Genomic DNA, 19,203 nt, shown 5'->3' on the forward strand with positions numbered 1-19,203 from the left:
GAGTGACTCAGCACAGTGCGTATAATTCAGAAATCTCTTGGTGAGCTACAGGTTGGAGAGCCCTCTTCTAAAGCTATTCAGGAAAGGTTCATTTCTGTCCTGTGAATGTGAATTTTTTTGTATATTTTGTCATATTAAATATACTCAAAAGGCCAAACTAAGAGAGCTAAAAAAACAGGACAACAGAGAATCAGAACCCAGGAGAAATCCCAGTTTATTTCAAACCTGCAAACACTTTAAGATAGAAACTGCTCCACCCAAAGGACAAAACACTGAGTCACAAACAAAGCAATGTGGTCTACCCTATTCAGTGTAGTGAAGACTGCAGTGAGCACTACATTGGAGAAACAAAACATCCAGTTCACAAGAGGATGTACCGACACAGACGAGAGAGCAACACAGGACCTCAGCCTGCTGTTCATCTCCACCAAAAAGCCATGGGCTACTCTTTTGAGGATAATGAGGTACAGATCTTAGCCAGAGAAAAGAATTGGTTGAGTGGGGACAGAAATTAACCTTTCCTGAATAGCTTTAGAATAATATAGGGGCTGTATCAGAACAAGAGTAAGAGCACATATGCTATATGTCCAATGGAGCCTACCTGGACGGATTACACAAATATAAGGCCACATGATACTATAAAAGAAGGAACTATGATGTAATATTGAAAATGACATTCTATTGTCTAAATAATAATAACAATAATAATAAATTTAGTGCTTTTTTTATATCATTGTGATATTGGAATCGTTATGGAGTATCTAAGTCTATTCCTTAATGCTGAAATTGAGTCTGAAATTTTATTATCGTTACACTATTATGAAGACACAAAAATTTATATCACTTTTATTTTATTCTCAATACCTAAATGTCCCAAATACCTTGAATACCCCTTTTCTTTACAGAGAAAAATTGGGGACATTTAATCTTCTTATGACTGGAAGCCCAGCCGTAGGACATTGTGGCCTTAAACAAGTTATGTTTATGTAACAGCGACCACAGTTAAGCTTGTAAATATTCTTTAAATCCGCCTACATACACTGCATACTACACACCATAACAACAGATTACAGACAGCAAAACAGTACAGCCTAGTTCTGAATTGATTACTGCTTAAAGGTCAAAAACTGACGCAAAATATGGCAAAATTTACTCTTCTGAGCTTTAAGTCATGTTGCTGTACCTCCTCAAAAAACATACCTGGAGTATTAAACATGTGAATGAAACAAAACTCAACTCCAGGTATGTTTGTGATGAGAAAACAACATTATAACATAGATCATAAAATAGCGTAATGAAAGCCCTTTAAAAATATAGTTAATAAATTGCCTTTGTTACTTATATCTTGGGAGATTAGTTTCTTTCAGTTGAATCATCAGTTTTGTTGCTTTCCTCCCTTTTCTTATAAAGGTTCATAAAATTGATGGAAGAACCCTGAAAGAACATAACAGGATTGGCTAGACACAATTTAATTCATCTTGAGGTTTTATACCCCATCAGCAGACATTAATCATGTCTGCGTTTCCCCATTTTTGAATCCATTACAAAAAAAATAATTCTGCCTCAAGTCATTTATGCTGACAGAAATGATTAAACCTAGCGCCAGTTTTACTTTTCTGTCTGAAAAATAGTTGAAATATGGGGAAGTAAAAATGTTCCAATCCAGAATGGTATCTCTTTGTATTTTTTATATAGATGGATGTCACATCTTCATGAAGTATTGAAGAATTTTGTATCTCAGACAAGTAAAATATGCGAAATAGTGGTACAATATAGTATTTTTATGGTATTGTTGTCAAAGTACATACAGTACCATCATTGTCATCCACACCATCTATCTTATTGATCCGTCTACAAATAGGTTCAATATGTGAGTAATGCAGTCATGTCGAGAGAGCTGACACGACGAAGCAAAGGATCTTGGTCTACGTAGTTCTCTTTATCATAAACTCATTCCACAACATTTGTATTCTCAGTCACAAACTCTGCAGCTAAATTCTTACCAACCTCAAACCTAATTTCATGACTGAGAGCTTTCTCATATAGCCAACCTGGTGCCACCTACTGCCTCTGCTCAATTTCATTTCCCTCCAGCGACTAGGTCAGGAATCCGGATACACTAGACGGTTTGTGTAGAAGTTGTAGACTGCACACCGGCCAATCAGCGAAGAGCTGTGAAGCCATGACGTCAAACTCAAGCGCCTGTCTGGGTCCCTTTTGTACAGCACAACAGTAAACAAAGAGGTCGAGATGGATGTAGACGAGGCCATGCATTCTGTGTTGGCAACAATTCCCGAGATCGAGGATTTAAAGCCGGAACAAAGAGAATGTTTGGTGAATTTTATCAAGGGGAAAGACATTATTGCCCTTCTTCCTACAGGATTTGGCGCATTAAATACTTCATGACCAAATAGCAGTGATTGGTTAAATTAAAAAGTACCTGCCTACCATCGAGCGAATGAATCCTAATGCTGTGAGGTCAGACAGTTTCCACGAAGTGAAACCGATGATAAATCAGGCTACTTCTCATATTAAAAACTACAAAACAAATTATACATGATTACATTTAATATCTTAGATATCTTAATACATTTTTGCCCAGTATAGTGTTGTCATGATACCAGAATTGTATTGAAAGTTTTTTATACTAAGGAACAAACTCAGTACTCAGTTTTCATCATTCAACTGTAGTACTTTCTAACTATATGTGGTCCCATATCCCTCAGTCGTCCAGGTAAGTTCCATTGTGGTCCATGGGCGTATAGTCTGTGTGCTTTTATACTTGTTCTGATACAGCTCAAGATCATGCTAAAGCTCAAGAAAGGTTAATTTCTGTCCTGTGAATGTGACTTTTTTATGTGTATCTCATTTCGATACCAGTATTTAGTATCTGATTTTACTTTTGCCAACCCTTTCCAGTATTCATGGATATCAAATTCCTGTTATACACAACATTTTGAGGACTTTTACCATTCAAAATATATCACATTTTCTTATAAATTGCCCATTGCTATGTCAACAGTCTTAATTATCCATCAGTCTGAAACCAATGGACTGGAAAACAGGCAACCAAAGCCGTAGACCCATACAATCTATTACACAACACATCTCCCAATCGCCAATAATCCTGCTGTTATATAACTAATGAAAACACAACGGCCTTTGTTTCACAGCCCTGGATCATGACGCCACAAGTTAATCTTACTAACTGAAAAAAAAAAAAAAAGCGAAAACTGTGACTGCTCCTTCCCAATACTCTGAGAAATGGGTCAAAGTAGCGATGACTTTGCAGAAAATGCCATGTTAAAAGAGCGGCTTGATATCCACAGTGAAGGCTCGGGCAGTAAATATTTCAGGTTGGGCGCACAGTGAGTTAGGAGGCACTTAACTCACCCCTGGCTCGCAGGACAGTGAGGGAGGAGGTGTGGGCGGTGGCGGCGGTGGTGAAGGGGAGGGTGCGGGGCTGATGTCTTCTTCCTCTTCGAGCGCAGTGAGGTGTAAAAAGTCCACGTGCTGGGGTCTGCTGGGATGAGACAGGCACAGGCAGTCCTCCGCCTCCTGCTGCCATTCCTCCTCCTGCCTCTGGAGGGCCTCGTCTGTCCACAAACAAAGATGAGAAATGCAGTTGCCAGTGTTTAAAGGTTCAGTAATATGCAAATTTGACTCTAATGAGCTTCAAGCCTAGTTAGAATGCTGTTACCTCATCAAAAACATCCCCGGAGTTGTGTTGTGTTTCATTCACACATGTCTGAGTAATCCTTTATTCTGTCTGTCTACATCTTCAAAGCTCAAAATGCTCAAAAAGAACAGAGTCTAAACATGCAGGGTTTGTGTCTTAAACATGTGTGAATAAAGCAAAACACCACTCCAAGTATGTTTGAGATGAGGAAGCATTACAACATGGATCAGAAAATAAAGTAATATGAGCCTTTGTCTTGCAATCCATACAAGATTTTTTAATAGAGCAAATCTCACGTAAGTCTCAAATCTTTGACCTCAAGTCTGTATCAAGGCCAAGTCGTTGAGCTAAAAGTCATTTCAAGTCTTTAAACCAAAGTAGCTTAGATTTTTTCGCTTTATATGAATATTAAGCTACACTGCACATTTTTCCTTTTTAAATGTCTTGACAAGATCTTAGTGTGAATCATTATGGTCAGAACAGAAAGAATTAAGATTTAAGAGTGTGTTATTTTGCCATGTAGTCTGTAGTGAAATGGAAGAATCATGTTCTTTGAAATTTCCTCTGTTTGACTGCATTGTATAGGAGTGTAACGATATCCAAGTCTCCCAATATGATATTGTCACGGTATGAACCTCACAGTACGATATTTATTGCAATACCGTGGGAAAGCTCACAATATGGTGGAGAGGCTCACGATTAGGAATGTAACAATATCCAAATCTCTTGGTAGGATATTTTCACGATATACATCTCATGGTATGATATTATTGCGATATTTTGTGGAGGCTGCGAACAAAACTGTGAATACAAGAAGAACTAAGACTTAAAAGTGCTTAGAACTGTTATTTCTTCTTGTAGTCTACACTGAAATGCAAAGGATCATGGTCAATGTAGTTCCATGTCTGCACCAAAACTCTTAATTTAAGCAAAGAGACTTGTAATTCGATATATTATGATGGTCCATGATATTATTGTGAGAACTTTGAACATACGATATCGCGATATTTCGGTTATTGTTACATCCCTAATACTGTATATTACTCTAAGATACTTGAGGATACCACATCACAGTACATCAGTTACATCCAAAGTAACAAATAAAAAAGTGGGAGGGACATGTTCCAGTTCCGAGTCAAGTCCCAAGTCACTGACCTACAAGTCCAAGTCGACTCCCAAGTCTTAGTCCATTTTATCCAGTCAAGTCTCAAGTCCTAAAAATAGTGACTCAAGTAATAAGTAATAAAGAGATCACAACGTATGTAAGGAGAAAGTTGTGATATTACAATCTATATATTAGGACTATATTTAGCCGTCTTCATTAACAGGTGCTTTATGAAACTTTCCCGGTGGAGGGTACACAGTCTGTTTGCCTTCATGGAGATGTTACTGTTTCGCCTCGAATGTTCCTCCATATGGCAGTAAAAGTATCTTGATAGGGACAAGCAAGTGACACCACCAGGTCGAGTTACAGGTCAGATCTGTGGAAAGTAGCTCTAATTCATAGTCGTATAACGCATATCGTTCTTTTATGCCATGCTGTGAAACATTCCTGGAAAAGCCATGACAGAAACCTCACTGGAGAAGATATAACTATAACTTCATAATCTAAAAAGTCTTTTATTTTTGAAACTTTATAGTGCCCATATTATGATATTTTCTGATGTTTCCTTATCATAAACATACCTAGAGTTGTGTTTTGTTTCATTCACACATATTTAACACAGAAACCCTACATATTTAGGCTTACAAGAATTAATTTTTTTTGTAATACAGGACCTTTCTGCAACTTAGATGTATTATTTTTGAGAGGACAGATTAAAGAGTACAAATGTTGGTTCAATAATATTGCCCTACAAAGGCAAAATGCAGCAACGTCATGTTTGGTCAAAAATTAGTTAATGTCATTTTGTTTGTATTTGAGACCTCCTTTATCATGTGAATAAATATTGTGAAAAATATTGAGCTCAAAATTAACCTCTGACCCTTATTTGGTGCTAATTTACTCTGCCTTTGTATCATGAGCCAAAAAAAAGAAGAAAAGGCAGTAATAATGTTTGTTTTGTTTGTGATTTCTTTTTTAAATACAAATATTTCTTCATTATAGCAACTAGTTTTTTTGGGAGGCCTAACTATTATACTTTTGTCTGGACAAAACAGAAACTTTGAAGTCATTTTTCTCAGTTTCACACACTGGCAAGTTAAGGTCTTTTGCCTTTGTAGAGCGGAATAGTTTGACATTTAAAATTCTGATTCATTACTTTTTGCAAAGCAATTTACAAAACCGAGAATTATACTTTCATTTTTGTAAAAGTTTTATTAAGAAAAGTTGAAAATGTTTTAGTTACTGTGTCCTATTCTAACCTAGACCAGCCCATTTTCCCCCACACACAGGACAGGATGCTCACATTTTGGCCATGACATTGTCCCATTGACCTTGGTCCACATACAAAAATGTACTGCCCCCAGTGGCAGCTGCAGTGCACACAGGTAAAACAACAAAAGGCACTTTGAGCTTATATGTGCAAAGAAAAGAGTTCTAATGACTTCAGTTTGTTTCTGTTTTGTTTGTTTTTTTTGTTTAATTTTGTCTTTTAATAACTTATTTGCTTACAGAAACATATATCTTGTCTTGAGAGATCTGCATGACTGAATTTATATTTTACACAATGTTGATAGAGACAGTTTGGTAAAAAGTGTAGAGATTTATAAAGAATTATAGAGATTTCTTTTATTTACAGTGTTTGTGAATGCTATAAGAATACTTAAAAACATACTGATCGAAAATTATGCTCATTTTCTTTTTAGCACTCTCTCAAAAATGCCAGCACACAAAGACCAGCTATGTATTGAAGGTCTTATATCACACAAAATTGATTCTTGTGAGTTTTAAGTCATGCTATGATGCTGTAACCAGAAGTGGACCAAGTCTTTGTTTTGAAAGTCTCAAGTAAGGTCTCTTTGACCTCAAGTCCAAGTCAAGTCCCAAGTCAAATACCAGCAAGTCCAAGTCGAGTCTCGAGTGACTGGCCCATAAGTCCAAGCTAAGCCCAAGTTGTCTGCTTTTCAAGTCTTTAAACCAAAGTACCAAATATAGCTTAGATTTTTGCAGTTTATATACATTTTAAACTAAATTGTACTTAAAAAGTCACGGTATATTTATATATGAGTATTTATAGAGTATACAAGAGTATAGAAATTAATTTAGTTATTTTTTTCTTTTTTAAATGTCTTGACAAGATCTTAGAGTGAATCATTATGGTTAGAACAGAAAGAGTTCAGATTTAAAAGTGCTTCTCAAGTCTAGTTAAGTCCCAAATCTAAGTCCATTTTATCAAGTCAAGTCTCAAGTCCTAAAAATAGTGACTCAAGTCTGACTCGAATCCAAGTCCCGTCCTCTGGCTGTAACCTCCTCAGAACATACCTGGAGTTGTGTTTTGTCAGAAAATAGCAAATACATGTAGGCCCTTTTAACAATGTCTTTTCAGTTCACTGGTATTTCTTTGTTCCATTTGAAAAAGCAGCACGTCTTCAAAGGGAAGCATTTTCTTTTCATTTGAGTAATACCACTGGCACTTAGTATGCAGCTCAATTGTTCAAAAATAAATGAACAATCTGCATAACACAGAACTCCCATTATGGCTGTGAGAATACTGATTTTAATACAGAGAGAAAATGAAACTGAGAAGGCAACTGGGCCAGGCTGAGAATAGTATCTTGCACTTGACAATTTACTTCTAGCTCACAGCAAAAGGTCACGCAAGGTTCAATCAATTCCTGAGCAGTTCTCCATGGGTTTTCTAAGTGCCCTAGTTTCCCACATGAACCTAACATATGCACAGATAATCCTCCAGCTATAGTTCTGACCACGATCGCTCAAGATTTCAAAATAGGTCTGGGCACAGGTGTTACACAGCTCCTGAATACTGACACTACAAACTTGATTTTGTTACTAAGGAATAGACTTGATACTCAATACAGACTCCCATAACATAATGATAAAAAAAAAAAAAAATCTACTATTTTCAACATTAAACTATGCACTTTCTTTTCATTTCTGTCCTTTTTTAGTATCAAAACTTGCTCAAATTTGTGTCTTATTTCAATACTAGTTTAATTATCAATAAGTATCTGCTTTTTTGATGCTTTTGATCAGTGGTCTAGTGGGGATTTTTTAAGTGGAGGTAAGCGATTTGTGACTGAACCAGGAGGACAAAACCAGGACTGAACCAGGATTAAACCAGGGCTAAACCAGGGCTAAACCTGGACTACACCAGGATTACACCAGGTTTAAACCAGGACTAAAATAGGTCTAAACCAGGACTAAACCAGAACTACACCAAGTCTCAGTTTTGGTTTAGTCCTGGTTTAGACCTTGTTTAGCAGGACTAAACAAGGTCTAAACCAGGACTAAACCACAACTGAACAAGGACTGAACCAGGACTAAACCAGGTCTACACCAGGCCTAAACCTGACTAATCTTGGACTTGAGAGCGAGAGGGAGAACCCCAAGCCCGTGGACCAGCATGTCCGCAAAGAGCAATTGGGCAATGGCTGTGCTTAGCCCTGTGGGGCACAGAGCTCTGCGCCGGTCCTTTCTCCTGCGGTCACCCGACAGTTTACACGGGCGCATCTCCGGGCCCGTCTCAACACTCAGTCCTGGTTCAGTTATGCTTTAGACCTGTTTTTGACCTGGTTTAGACATGTTTTAAGCCTGGTTCACTTCTGTTTTAGTTCTGTGTTAGTCCTAATTTAGTCCTGGTTTAGTTCTGATTCAGACCTGGTTTAGACCTGGTTAAGTCCTGATTCAGTCCTGGTTTAGTCCTGGTCCCTCATGTCTCAGGTCACTAGAGGACAGTACTGCAGATATCATGAGCCTCTGCAGGTTGTTTTCACCATTGCCAATAGCTTCGGTTTAACATTTAAGTTGTAGCTATTTTATATTTGTTATTTTTTTATATCTCACATTGGGCGAAGTGGGTGGACGGTGTACCCCTGCATGCCACGTCCACTACACCCCTGCTTTTACCAATCGTAATACTAAGGTAAAGGTTCAATATCAATATGGATTAAGAAAGCACAATAATTAAAAACACCTCATTTATATACAAAAGAAGGCCATTTTGATCAAGAAGTAAGAACCAGTTAGTAGTAGTTAATAAGTTAACTGAAGTTCGTGATCAAGACTACGCTTCAGCCACCAAAATAAAATACCAGTCTAAAGCCTTAGTCACTGCTTGAATTGTCCTCACTCTATATTCTTTTGTTTTCAGTCTCAAATCTCCTAAAGGGAGGGACGGGAGGAGGGGTCCAAAATCATGAGTCACTCTGCTATCTGGTCTTTATAGTTTGAGCATACTGTGAAACTTCAGTTTTTATAATCTCACTTCAATAAATGTTATTTTAGCACATCTCTGTTGTAGTGTTGTTGCTGTTAATGAATTAATATTATCATGTGGTCTTATACTAGTTCTGATTTAGGGTCGGTATTGATAAGTATATTGGATTTTTTTTTGATAACGCTACTCTAGGATGGGTCAAAAGCAGAGAGCACTGGGCCTTTAGTTGATTAAATGGTCAATAGTGTCTTAATTTGTATTACCTGACTAATCATTTATTTATTTAGATTAAGAGGATTTATATTAGCCTGATTCATCAGCAGGTTTCACTTCGTAGAAACTGTCTGACCTCGCAGCGTTAGAATTCATTCGCTCAACGGTAGACAAATCCGTGTATCATTTGTTTTCTCAATATAAAAGCAGAAATAAGAAAACTGAATAAACAACTGTTTTCTTCATTATTTGTCTCCAAAACCAAAATGAAAAAAACAGATAACGATTTGGGTTTTTTTCAGTTTTCGATTTTGTATTTAAATGAATAATGGAAAAAAACGGATAACGGCCGTTTCCCGTTTACGTGACTTAAACTGTGATGCTGAACTTTTGCACCATATATGAACTGAACCAGGACTAAACTAGGTCCGGGACCAGACTGGAACCAGATTGGGCCTGAGACTGGGACTGAGACTGAGACCAGACCAGAAATGAGAACAGGACTGAGACCGGGAACAGGACTGAGACCGGGACCAGACCGGGACCAGACAGGGATTGAGACCTTGACCAGACCAGGACTGAGACTGGGACCAGACCAGGACTGAAAACAGTTTAGTCCTGGTTTAGTCTTGTTTTAGTCATGGTTTACTGGTATATTAAGCTTTTCCCAAATCCTGTAGGAAAAAGGGAAATAAAATTATTGTGTATTATTTGTGTTGTACTTTTTTTTTTTTTTTTTTTGCATAATAGTTGTTTTTATGTAGTCTTATGAGTACAGTTGGGGTCATATAGGACGTGTCATTAGTAGAGTTATCATAAGTATAAAAAATCAGACACTAGTCAATATTACTAATACTGAAACTAGATATTAATTTGATCAAGTATCGATACTGCAAAAAATCACCTTAACAGGACAACGTTTTAGCTTTCCTAAATAGTTTTTGTGTAATTTTGAGATTTATCAGAACTAGTGTAAGATCGCATAGTAGCATAAAGAAAGTACTATTATTTTGTGTATCAAAATAAAAATGTGATTATTAAAAAAGGAACATGTTTTAGATTCATTGTCGTAGCATAATCAGTATCAAGTACTGAGTCGATTCCTTAGGATGGAAATCAAGTTTTACTGTTTTGTATCGCGATAACTCTAGTCCTTTCTTTAGGTGACAGCTACGCTATAGAGAAAACTTCTGTACGAAAAATCTATCCATCTACCCCCTTCTGCTGGTGCATCGGGTACTTATCCATTTTACACTTGACTGGAGGCACATGGAGCTCTTATTTTCAGCCACCTCCCAGCCTGCTCCGTGTCTGCAGCAGTTGCCTATGAGAATACTGAGTGTGTAATGACCCTGGAGAGCCCTGCGCTGAAGAAGAGAGCAGACGCGCGGAGGTCAAAGCTTTACAATGTTAATCAATGTTTAAATGTGACAGTCAGAAGCAGCCTGCTCTTCCTCTAAAACTATCCACTCCACTTCACTGACCAACCAGGAAAAGGCAATGTTACGCTCTTCTGCACACGTCCTCTCCCGGGCGGCTAACCCTGAGCTGAAAAATGGTCAGAAAGTTAGTTAGAGGTCTTATTTTGGGACTTATGAAGTAAATGTGAACATGAAAACACAATTAATCAATTCTATAGTATGGATCAAAACAGTTACATGATAGACTACTAGTACTATCCACTCAGATTTGGTAACAAACTTGGAGTAAAACACACTTTGGGGTCTTAATTTTTTTCTTTTTACACTATAAGAACAGAATTATACCAGAATTAGAACCAAACCAAGTCACACCAGGGTTAAACTGGGCTAGCCTGAATCATCAGCCGGTTTCACTTCGTTTCACTTCGTAAAAACCATCTGACCTTTCAGTGTTAGAATTCATTCCCTTGACAGTAGGTGGGTACTTTTTATCATTTAGCCAATCGCTGCTATTTGGTCATGACATATGTAATGTGCCACTAACGGGGCTAACTGGTATTTTAAGCTTTTCCCAAATCCCATAGGAAGAAGGACAATAATGTCTTTCCCCTTGATAAAATTCACCAAACATTCTCTTTGTTCTGGCTTTAAATCCTCGATCTCGGGAATCGTTGACAACACAGAATATATGGCTCTTCGCTGATTGGCTGGTGCCCGGACTTGCACTTCTGGGGTTTTTGTGAAACGTGTATTGTATTTTGATTCCTGACCTAGTTGCTGGAAAGAAATGAAATTGAGCGGAGGCACTAGGTGGTGCCAGCCTGGCTAAAACTGGGCTTCAACCAGGACCAATCAGAACTAATTGTTTTCTTCAGATTTTACTGGATGCCATAATAACTCAATCTCTCTGTATCCATTATGTTGTAGAGTAATTTCAGAAATATTCAATATAATCATTGCTGAACTGCAGAACATTTTGCACAAAGCAAATATATAAACACAAAATCTGAAAACAACTGAACTTACTGTAACTGTGCTGTTCCTTGAAGCTAAGCCATTACAAGCCCCCCCAGGATGTTCAGGCTGAAACATACTCATGCATACCAGAGGCAGCATAGTGAGAAAATGTTTTATGAATATTTTATTATATTTTAGAGGCCATACTGCACTCCATGTCCTAATACCATTACTATCCTACGATAAGGTCTAGTATCTGGAATCAGTTACCGTGAAAGTGCTTGGAAAGGGAATCATTTATAAAAGACTCCTGCCTTGGTGTACCAGCAGTGATAGAAAGAGTACTGGAAATTTTTCATTTTATGTGGCTAGAAATGTACGCAATTACAAGTACAAGTACTGCTTCCAGAATTGTACCTAAAAAGTACAGATGAAAAATACTACACTACTATTTACTGGTTACTAGCTACAATTTAACAGATTTTAGCAGCATTTTAGATCACTATTCTATATAAATTAAACAGTTCAAAGTTGAATTTAATAATTTTAAACCATAATCTGCATTTTCCCTGAGCTCTGGTCAATCAAAGCAGGCGATGCAGAGCTCTTATATATTTTTGTTGGTTTAGAAAGGAAAAGATACAGTGGCGAGACAGCCGTGAATCAAGGTGATTTGGAGTGGATTTGGCAGTAATCAGTACTCATATGATTTTAAATGCAACTAATATACTCAATTACACATACAAGTAACTAAGTATAATCTATTCCATAATTACTGTGACTGTGACTATTTTTAATTTGTTACCTTCCACACAAGTGTATCAGGAAGTACAGCTATACAACTATAGATAGATTCAAGTGATTGTTATTTCAAAAATATATAATAAATATATAATAAATACTATAAATACTATACTGCAATTCTATCTTATTTTATTTATTTAATGAGACAGAGACAGTGCACAACATTACATTAACCTTAACAGGAGAGATGCATTGTACCAGGTTGTAACACCAGTGCTAATTTCTACCTGTAGTCCCTGGGTAAGTTCATTGATTGTATTTAATTGACCTTGTTCTTCCTGGAGACCTATGTAGCATGTTTTGGATTGGGTTTGGGTTGGATCTCACACCATGATAAATACACACAGAAAACCCTAATAACTAATAACTATTGCAAATGAAATTACATTAAAAGTATATTTTTACCTGAATACAGCCAGTCATCTTCATTATCTTTAAGGTCACTTTCTTCGATGTAGATATGGCCATACTCTTTGATCCAGTTCATCCATTGTTCATTTGTACTACTGCAGTTTTCGAACTCAAAACCACAATCTCCTGACGTTTCCTCAGTCGCCTTTGTCTTATTTTGTGGCTCAGGAGTTGATGAATTTGGGGTCAGAAGAGGGGAAAAAATCGGAGATGGAGATGTTGAATAACTATTTGAGTCACTGTAGCATGAATTTACAGGTAGATACTGTGGCCTTCTTATAGCCTTGATTTGTTGGTAACTGTTCTTCGATACGTTTCCTTCGTCCATCTTTAAGGCTTGTTGCAAACTTTGAGTCTTTGGCCCTTCTCCCACTGCATGAAGCTCCATGATTTGCAATTGTCTATTACTATTATCATTCAAATTTGTGTCCTTGTAGGTACATTTTGGTGCAGTTTTGAGTATTTTTGGTTTAAATTCACTAGTCTCTTTAGTCAGTTCAGAACTGGAAAGGTTTACCCGGCGTATAATTCTTTCCAATTCTTCAATTTGACCCAAAATTCCAAGTGTTGACATCTCCTTTACAGATGCCTCCAGTAATGATAAAGATCTCTGGTTAACCTTTTGGCTACCAAGAGGATTTTTGGTGTTTTTTGCATTATATAATATTTTATTTACATATCTAGAATAATCCGAATCCATCATTTCATCATTATTACTTTCCACAGTTGACAGTGAACTTGGTTGATTCACTCCTTTTGATGCCAAATCTTCAAAATGATTCCCAGTACTTCTTGTTTTCTTGGTTACTGGAGTCCTTTTTTTCGAGATATGTTCTTTTTCTTCTTCTAAGTAGTTCGTAGTCCAATGTTTACTCTGTTTTCTTACTTTGAGTGGATTCGACAACGCCATTTTGACATGAAAACTGTTCAATCCGTCTCTATCCTTCGCTCTCCGTCTTTTCTTAAATATTTGCGATGTAAATGGCTCATGTTCTGCTAATTTCTTGTTCTTGATCTTGTTCCCCTGCTGGTTTCCCATGTTTGGTATCAGCCCAGAAAGCCAGTCGGTCTCTGAAAAGTCATCTTTACGATCACTGAGGGTTGCTTTGTCGTGTTTTAGCCCCTTCTCTCTGCAGCTAAAGGTCCATCCCAGACTGGACATCTTCAGTGGTGCTTTGAAGTGGGAGGTGGGGTCCCTGCTGAGTGAGAAAGACACACTGCTCCTCTCCCTGATAGGCGTGTAGAGGTGTAAGGTACTGTGTTTGCTCTCCATCGTCATCCTAAACTGAAAAGAAAAAAGAAAATTGACATGCTGTACTTTAACTTATTGCATAGAATAGATGGGTCAATAAATAAATAAAATCTATACATGTTCTACCATTAAAAGTAAAGTTATTTGAGCTACACTGACTTAACACGATGAACTATAATAGATCATTTCTATTCTTCTTACTTCATCATGCACTCCTCACATTGTATGGATGTTAAATATTATATAACCTAGATATTACATTATAAGACCTAAGTATGCTAACACCAGGCCGTCCATTCTTTCATTTCATTTCATCAATTGTTTCATTCATGAAAGATGAATACAAAATAATTATGTTCATATATCAATGTGAATGAAAAGGAGCAGAAAGTACAGACTTGTAATATCTGCGCCCTTTTCACACTAAGTAAAACAGTTCCAGCCACATTTATAAGCAATTTATTTACGTGACATACATAATATTAACTACTTTAACTACTTTTTTAAACACCTGAATAGATTTTAAAGCATTGATTTTTCTCATTTAGACTGTTCCATAAGCTCACACGTTTGATTGAAACACTTTTTTCCATTGTTGTTGTTCTGAACCTGTTTTCTTTTTTTTTCTTTTTTTTTAAGATTTCAATTCCTTACAGATTATAATGACTTTCTCTGTTTGTAAATTTTCTTTGGAGATTTGGTGATTTGCTTTATACATCATTTTTATTTCAGTATCTTTAATTATATAAATATTGGGTTTGTTGAGTCTCTGTATCCACTTTCTTAACACACCCAATATGTATCTATAAGTAAACAACATTTTATAATTAGACTTCAGTTGTTTATTTTATTATTTATTATTATTTTAGTAGTCCACCCATCAACCTCATCAAAACCACCTGTAGACTAGTAACAAGGGAATAAATAAAATATACTGCTGTTGACATATCGTTGCCATATCTATATATTTTTTTAGATAGATAAAAACAACAAACAAGTCTATATTACACACATTTTACGCTGTTTAAGTTTAGTTTTGCGTGATAAAATCAAACTTACTTGTGGAAGAGTTGTTGGACAGGCTGCATGTCACTTTTCTGCAGCTTTTGCTCCACCGCAGATGATACAAAAGTCAACGTCCCTCCCCCTGCACTGACTGACAGCCCTTTAACCAATCACAGGTCACCTTTAAGACTCCTGCGTTTCTCATTTGATAAAACCACAGACATCACTGGTACTAACCCGTAGGTGAAGGCAGGGGAGCCCAGATGGCGGGATTATTAGAGTTAGTGTAATCTACTTGACTCTAATCAATCTGGAGTCAGAGAGCTAACAAATGTTACTGGAAATTGCAAAGGATGTGTTTTACGCACAGGTGTTACTGGAAAAAATAACCTGTATGACAATAAAAAAGTTAAGGGCCACCCCAAACTGATGCTGTTATTAGAATTTAGGATATAATTTAAGATATTTGAAAACATAAACTGGGACATGTGTTACATACAGTAGCCATAAAACTAAACTAAACTGTAAACACCTCCATTATTACGTCCCCAACCTTTTCCATGAATACATTGCACATGATTGAACACAAACCAGGATTATAAACGACGTCTGCCCGCCGTCTTTCGCACGCACGCCACTAAAGACAACAGTGCAGTGCTCCACGCTGAGCCACACATGGTTCGTGCGTAAACACAAACCTGACCATCTGGAAAGATGTCTGTCACTGGGCTACAGAATAAGAAGAATAAGCTCATGTGTCATAGATACCACAACAACAGATCTGTCTACATGCGTCAAAAGGATAATCTGCATTTAGAGAAGTTACGAGGTAGACACAATCGTGAGTACTCGCGTTCGCAGTCCTTGAACTTTGCAGTCTTCGAAATGAATCCAGGATGTCATTGCACAAACACGGAGGAGCCTCGAAGAACTGAATGAATAACAGAATGAAAACATACATAAATATTTATGAACAGTTAAAACGACTTTCTCTCGAGTCCATCGATAGCCTTCTCCTTATCACTTATCAATTGCTTTGCAGTTCAACAAGTGACCACTAGATGTCTGTAATGTATACAAAACTAGATTTTCTTCAGTAAAACCCTGCTACATCCTTGCATATCACAAAATAAATATTATTAACATTACATAATTGGCGCCAGTTTGGATCTTGGAAAGTTATGTTTCATCTTATTATCATTATAATTTCAACTTAAAGGAGTTGTTCCAGTAGCCCTCTAGTAGCCCATGTTTGCCTCAGGCAAAAGCAGCAGTAAGATCAGAGACAGTCACTGGAAGTCTAAATGAACTGTACAAGCCACAAATGTACTTTTAATTATACGTAGCTTTGAACCAAATAGTAATTGGCAAAATGAACAATGAAGGACAAGCAGCATGAAATAGTAAACATGGAGTTTATAGACTATTTCAGCTTCACAGTGTTCATTCATAACTTTGCAGCGTGAGACTTCAGTTTAGACAGCCTCCAGCCATGCGTCATTGGCACTAAGGACTTCCATGCATTCTTCCTCTCGCAGGACGCGGCACCGCGCTGCATCCCCAGTCTCTGTCACCAAAGACCGGTACGGTGTCGGTCTGTTCATCCGCCTGCTCTGCACTGCTGCTGGGGTCTCAGACTGAGTGAAAAGGCGGGGGGCAAAGAGGGGGGTCTGTCGGAGGAGAGCAGCCGAGAAGGGAGGAGGGGTGTAGGGGGGCTCGCCGGGCTGCCCTATATGGCTGTGGATGAGCTCTATGCTAATATCGGCTTGAGAGGCACAGCATCGCGTTTCTGCCGCCAGTCAGTGGTGGCTTGCAGAGTCTGAGCAGGCTCCTTCACAGCCATGGCTGAGGGCGGAGAAGGGGAAGATGAGATCCAGTTCTTGAGAACAGTAAGTAAAGCTCGTGTCATGGGGCTGGGGCTGTCCTGTAGTGGTGCCATTTCCCAGTCGCCAATTTACGCACGGAGGGAACGAGCTTGCACGCCGGCAATTTCGTTCAGTGATCTGACTGTCATGACTGCGGAAGTTTGGATAAATTGCCCAGTTAGACTTGGATTTGCACGGTTGGAAATTGCGCTCCAGTTGCGGCAGGTCTTGGACTATGGCACACACCTGTCAGCAGGGCTCTCGCGCCGTGGAGAATGTCAATGAGAGCTGTTGCAGGTGCAAGGGCAAAATGATTTAAGGTCCGCATTCCAAGCCATTTGAAGTATCACAGCCTAATCTACGTGTTACACTAATCACACAAAGTCGTGTTAAATCAGGCGCAGCTATTTTATTTAGATGGATGTTTTCCTTTTGGCTTTAAGAGTTCTAATAAGTTGTTGCTCGCACTCAGGCTTACCCCCTGCGATTACTATTTTAGTTGTTTGACGCAGATTGCTTACGGAGCCCTGCTCTATGTGGATATGCACAGCAGTTATACTTGTAAATGATATGACAGCTTGTATGTTGGTGTGGTGGGAATATTTTTTGGCTTGGCCATGGGCACGTATGGCTCATAGTTGCCTAGGTGTTGCATTGAGGGCACTGGGGGCAGTGATTGGGATTGCCATAGGCTTTGTCTCTGAAGCATTCATTGTATGTATGTACTGTATGTATGTATATAGATCTCTATATAGCCACAATTCTGTCCTCAAACGCCTCGATCTCAAGCGCACAATATGGCTATAATACATTGTAAATGTTATATTTATACCAATTCCCTCCACCATTGACAAGGATGCTTGGATAAAGTTATCACGTTCACATCCATCAGGTTGACAAGTACAGCATACATTTTCCAAAACAGCTCACACATTCTACACCCTTTTCTCTCCAGAAAGCAAGTTCATTTGAATCATTTGTCTAGCATAAAATAGTACCTTGTATTTGTTGTTCTGAATTGTACATAATAAAGCACATTATGCAAAGATGTATTCTACAAAGCCTGTATGGGTTCTGTATGGTTCATTTAGGATTGTCAAGATATAGTTTCAGGTTTTGAAATCTCATCAGATGACTTTGGATCTATAATCTATAAAGAGGAAATTCAAAGGTTGGCCTGATCCTGATAACCTTATGTTTCATCCAAGATGCCCTTTCAGAATGCAGTGCAGCCCATTTCATCTATAAGCACTGTATAAGTAAACTGGTATTTGTTTTCTATTGTCAAAGTACTTTGTATATCTGAACTATACCACACTGGAGTCATTATTTTAAAGCAGTAGTAGTTCAAATGCTTTCATTTCAGATTAATTGCTTAGAGGTTGGGCATACTGAACAGACAATTTATTACCAACAAGAGTTACAGTGATACTGTACATGCATATGTGATTTGTATGGAGAAAGCAATATATCTAGCCTTCATTAGTTTTCTCTTACATCTGTGCATACAGTATCAGAGCCATTGGGGAAATGTAAACAATACTGATTGTATTAAAAGATTGTCAGTGCCAAGTTTTAAATCTATTTACAGCAGCAGAGCGGATGCAGTATTCGGGTTCAATGACCACTTGAGTGTATCCTGACTTTGTGTCCCTGGCCAAGACACTGTGTTATGTGCTAAGCTACCAGACACTGGAATTTCTCCTGAGGGGGATCTTTAAGTAGTTATCTATGTCTTTATCTACCCATAATGCTGTCTACAGTCTACATTCTGCTTAAAAGCTCAATTTCACAGGGTCAATGGCTTGCTTTGACAAAGAAGATCAAATAAAAGACTAAATGGAAAACATTAGATCAGAGGAATTACAGTTGGATTGAAGCGGATCACCAGTGACAGCTGAAGTAACTCTTCTGAGCAAGTGAGCACTGAGTTTGTCTAATATAGCTAAGCTTAAAGGTTAGAGGCAGTTTAACAAGTAGAGATGGTTCCATATGGAAGGCATTTTTCCACCAATACCTACATCTTTCTGTTGTTGCCAATAACTGACATTTGCCTTTAACAATACTGTAAGATCAATGGTATCTATGATTATTGTATACACATACAATCACATAACTTCACTGCGCTTTTAGTTAACAGAGATTAAGACAGTAGACTTAATGTTTGGGTCAGAAAACTGCTCTTGTGCAATGTTCCCAGCCTCCTGTGATCACAGAAATTTGACATATACACAGTAGATGATTTGGTATTTTCTCT

The 19,203-nt window shown here is 37.8% G+C and overlaps 1 protein-coding gene across 1 annotated transcript in view; it reads right to left on the minus strand.

Moving 5' to 3' along the window:
- Positions 1-14,097, minus strand: part of fmn1 (formin 1) — a 33,786-nt gene extending 19,689 nt beyond the window's left edge. The window contains exons 1-2 of the mRNA XM_020929321.2: positions 13,698-14,097; positions 3,394-3,596 (exon numbers count right to left, since the gene is read on the minus strand). Of these exons, the coding sequence (XP_020784980.2) occupies positions 3,394-3,596; positions 13,698-14,097 (603 nt within the window). The remainder of the gene's footprint in view (positions 1-3,393; positions 3,597-13,697) is intronic.
- Between the last annotated feature and the right edge of the window lie 5,106 nt (positions 14,098-19,203).

Source organism: Boleophthalmus pectinirostris, unplaced genomic scaffold, assembly GCF_026225935.1.
Source record: "Boleophthalmus pectinirostris isolate CB_2022bp ecotype Guang Dong unplaced genomic scaffold, ASM2622593v1 HiC_scaffold_13, whole genome shotgun sequence".
In the NCBI taxonomy this organism is placed as follows: domain Eukaryota; kingdom Metazoa; phylum Chordata; class Actinopteri; order Gobiiformes; family Gobiidae; genus Boleophthalmus; species Boleophthalmus pectinirostris.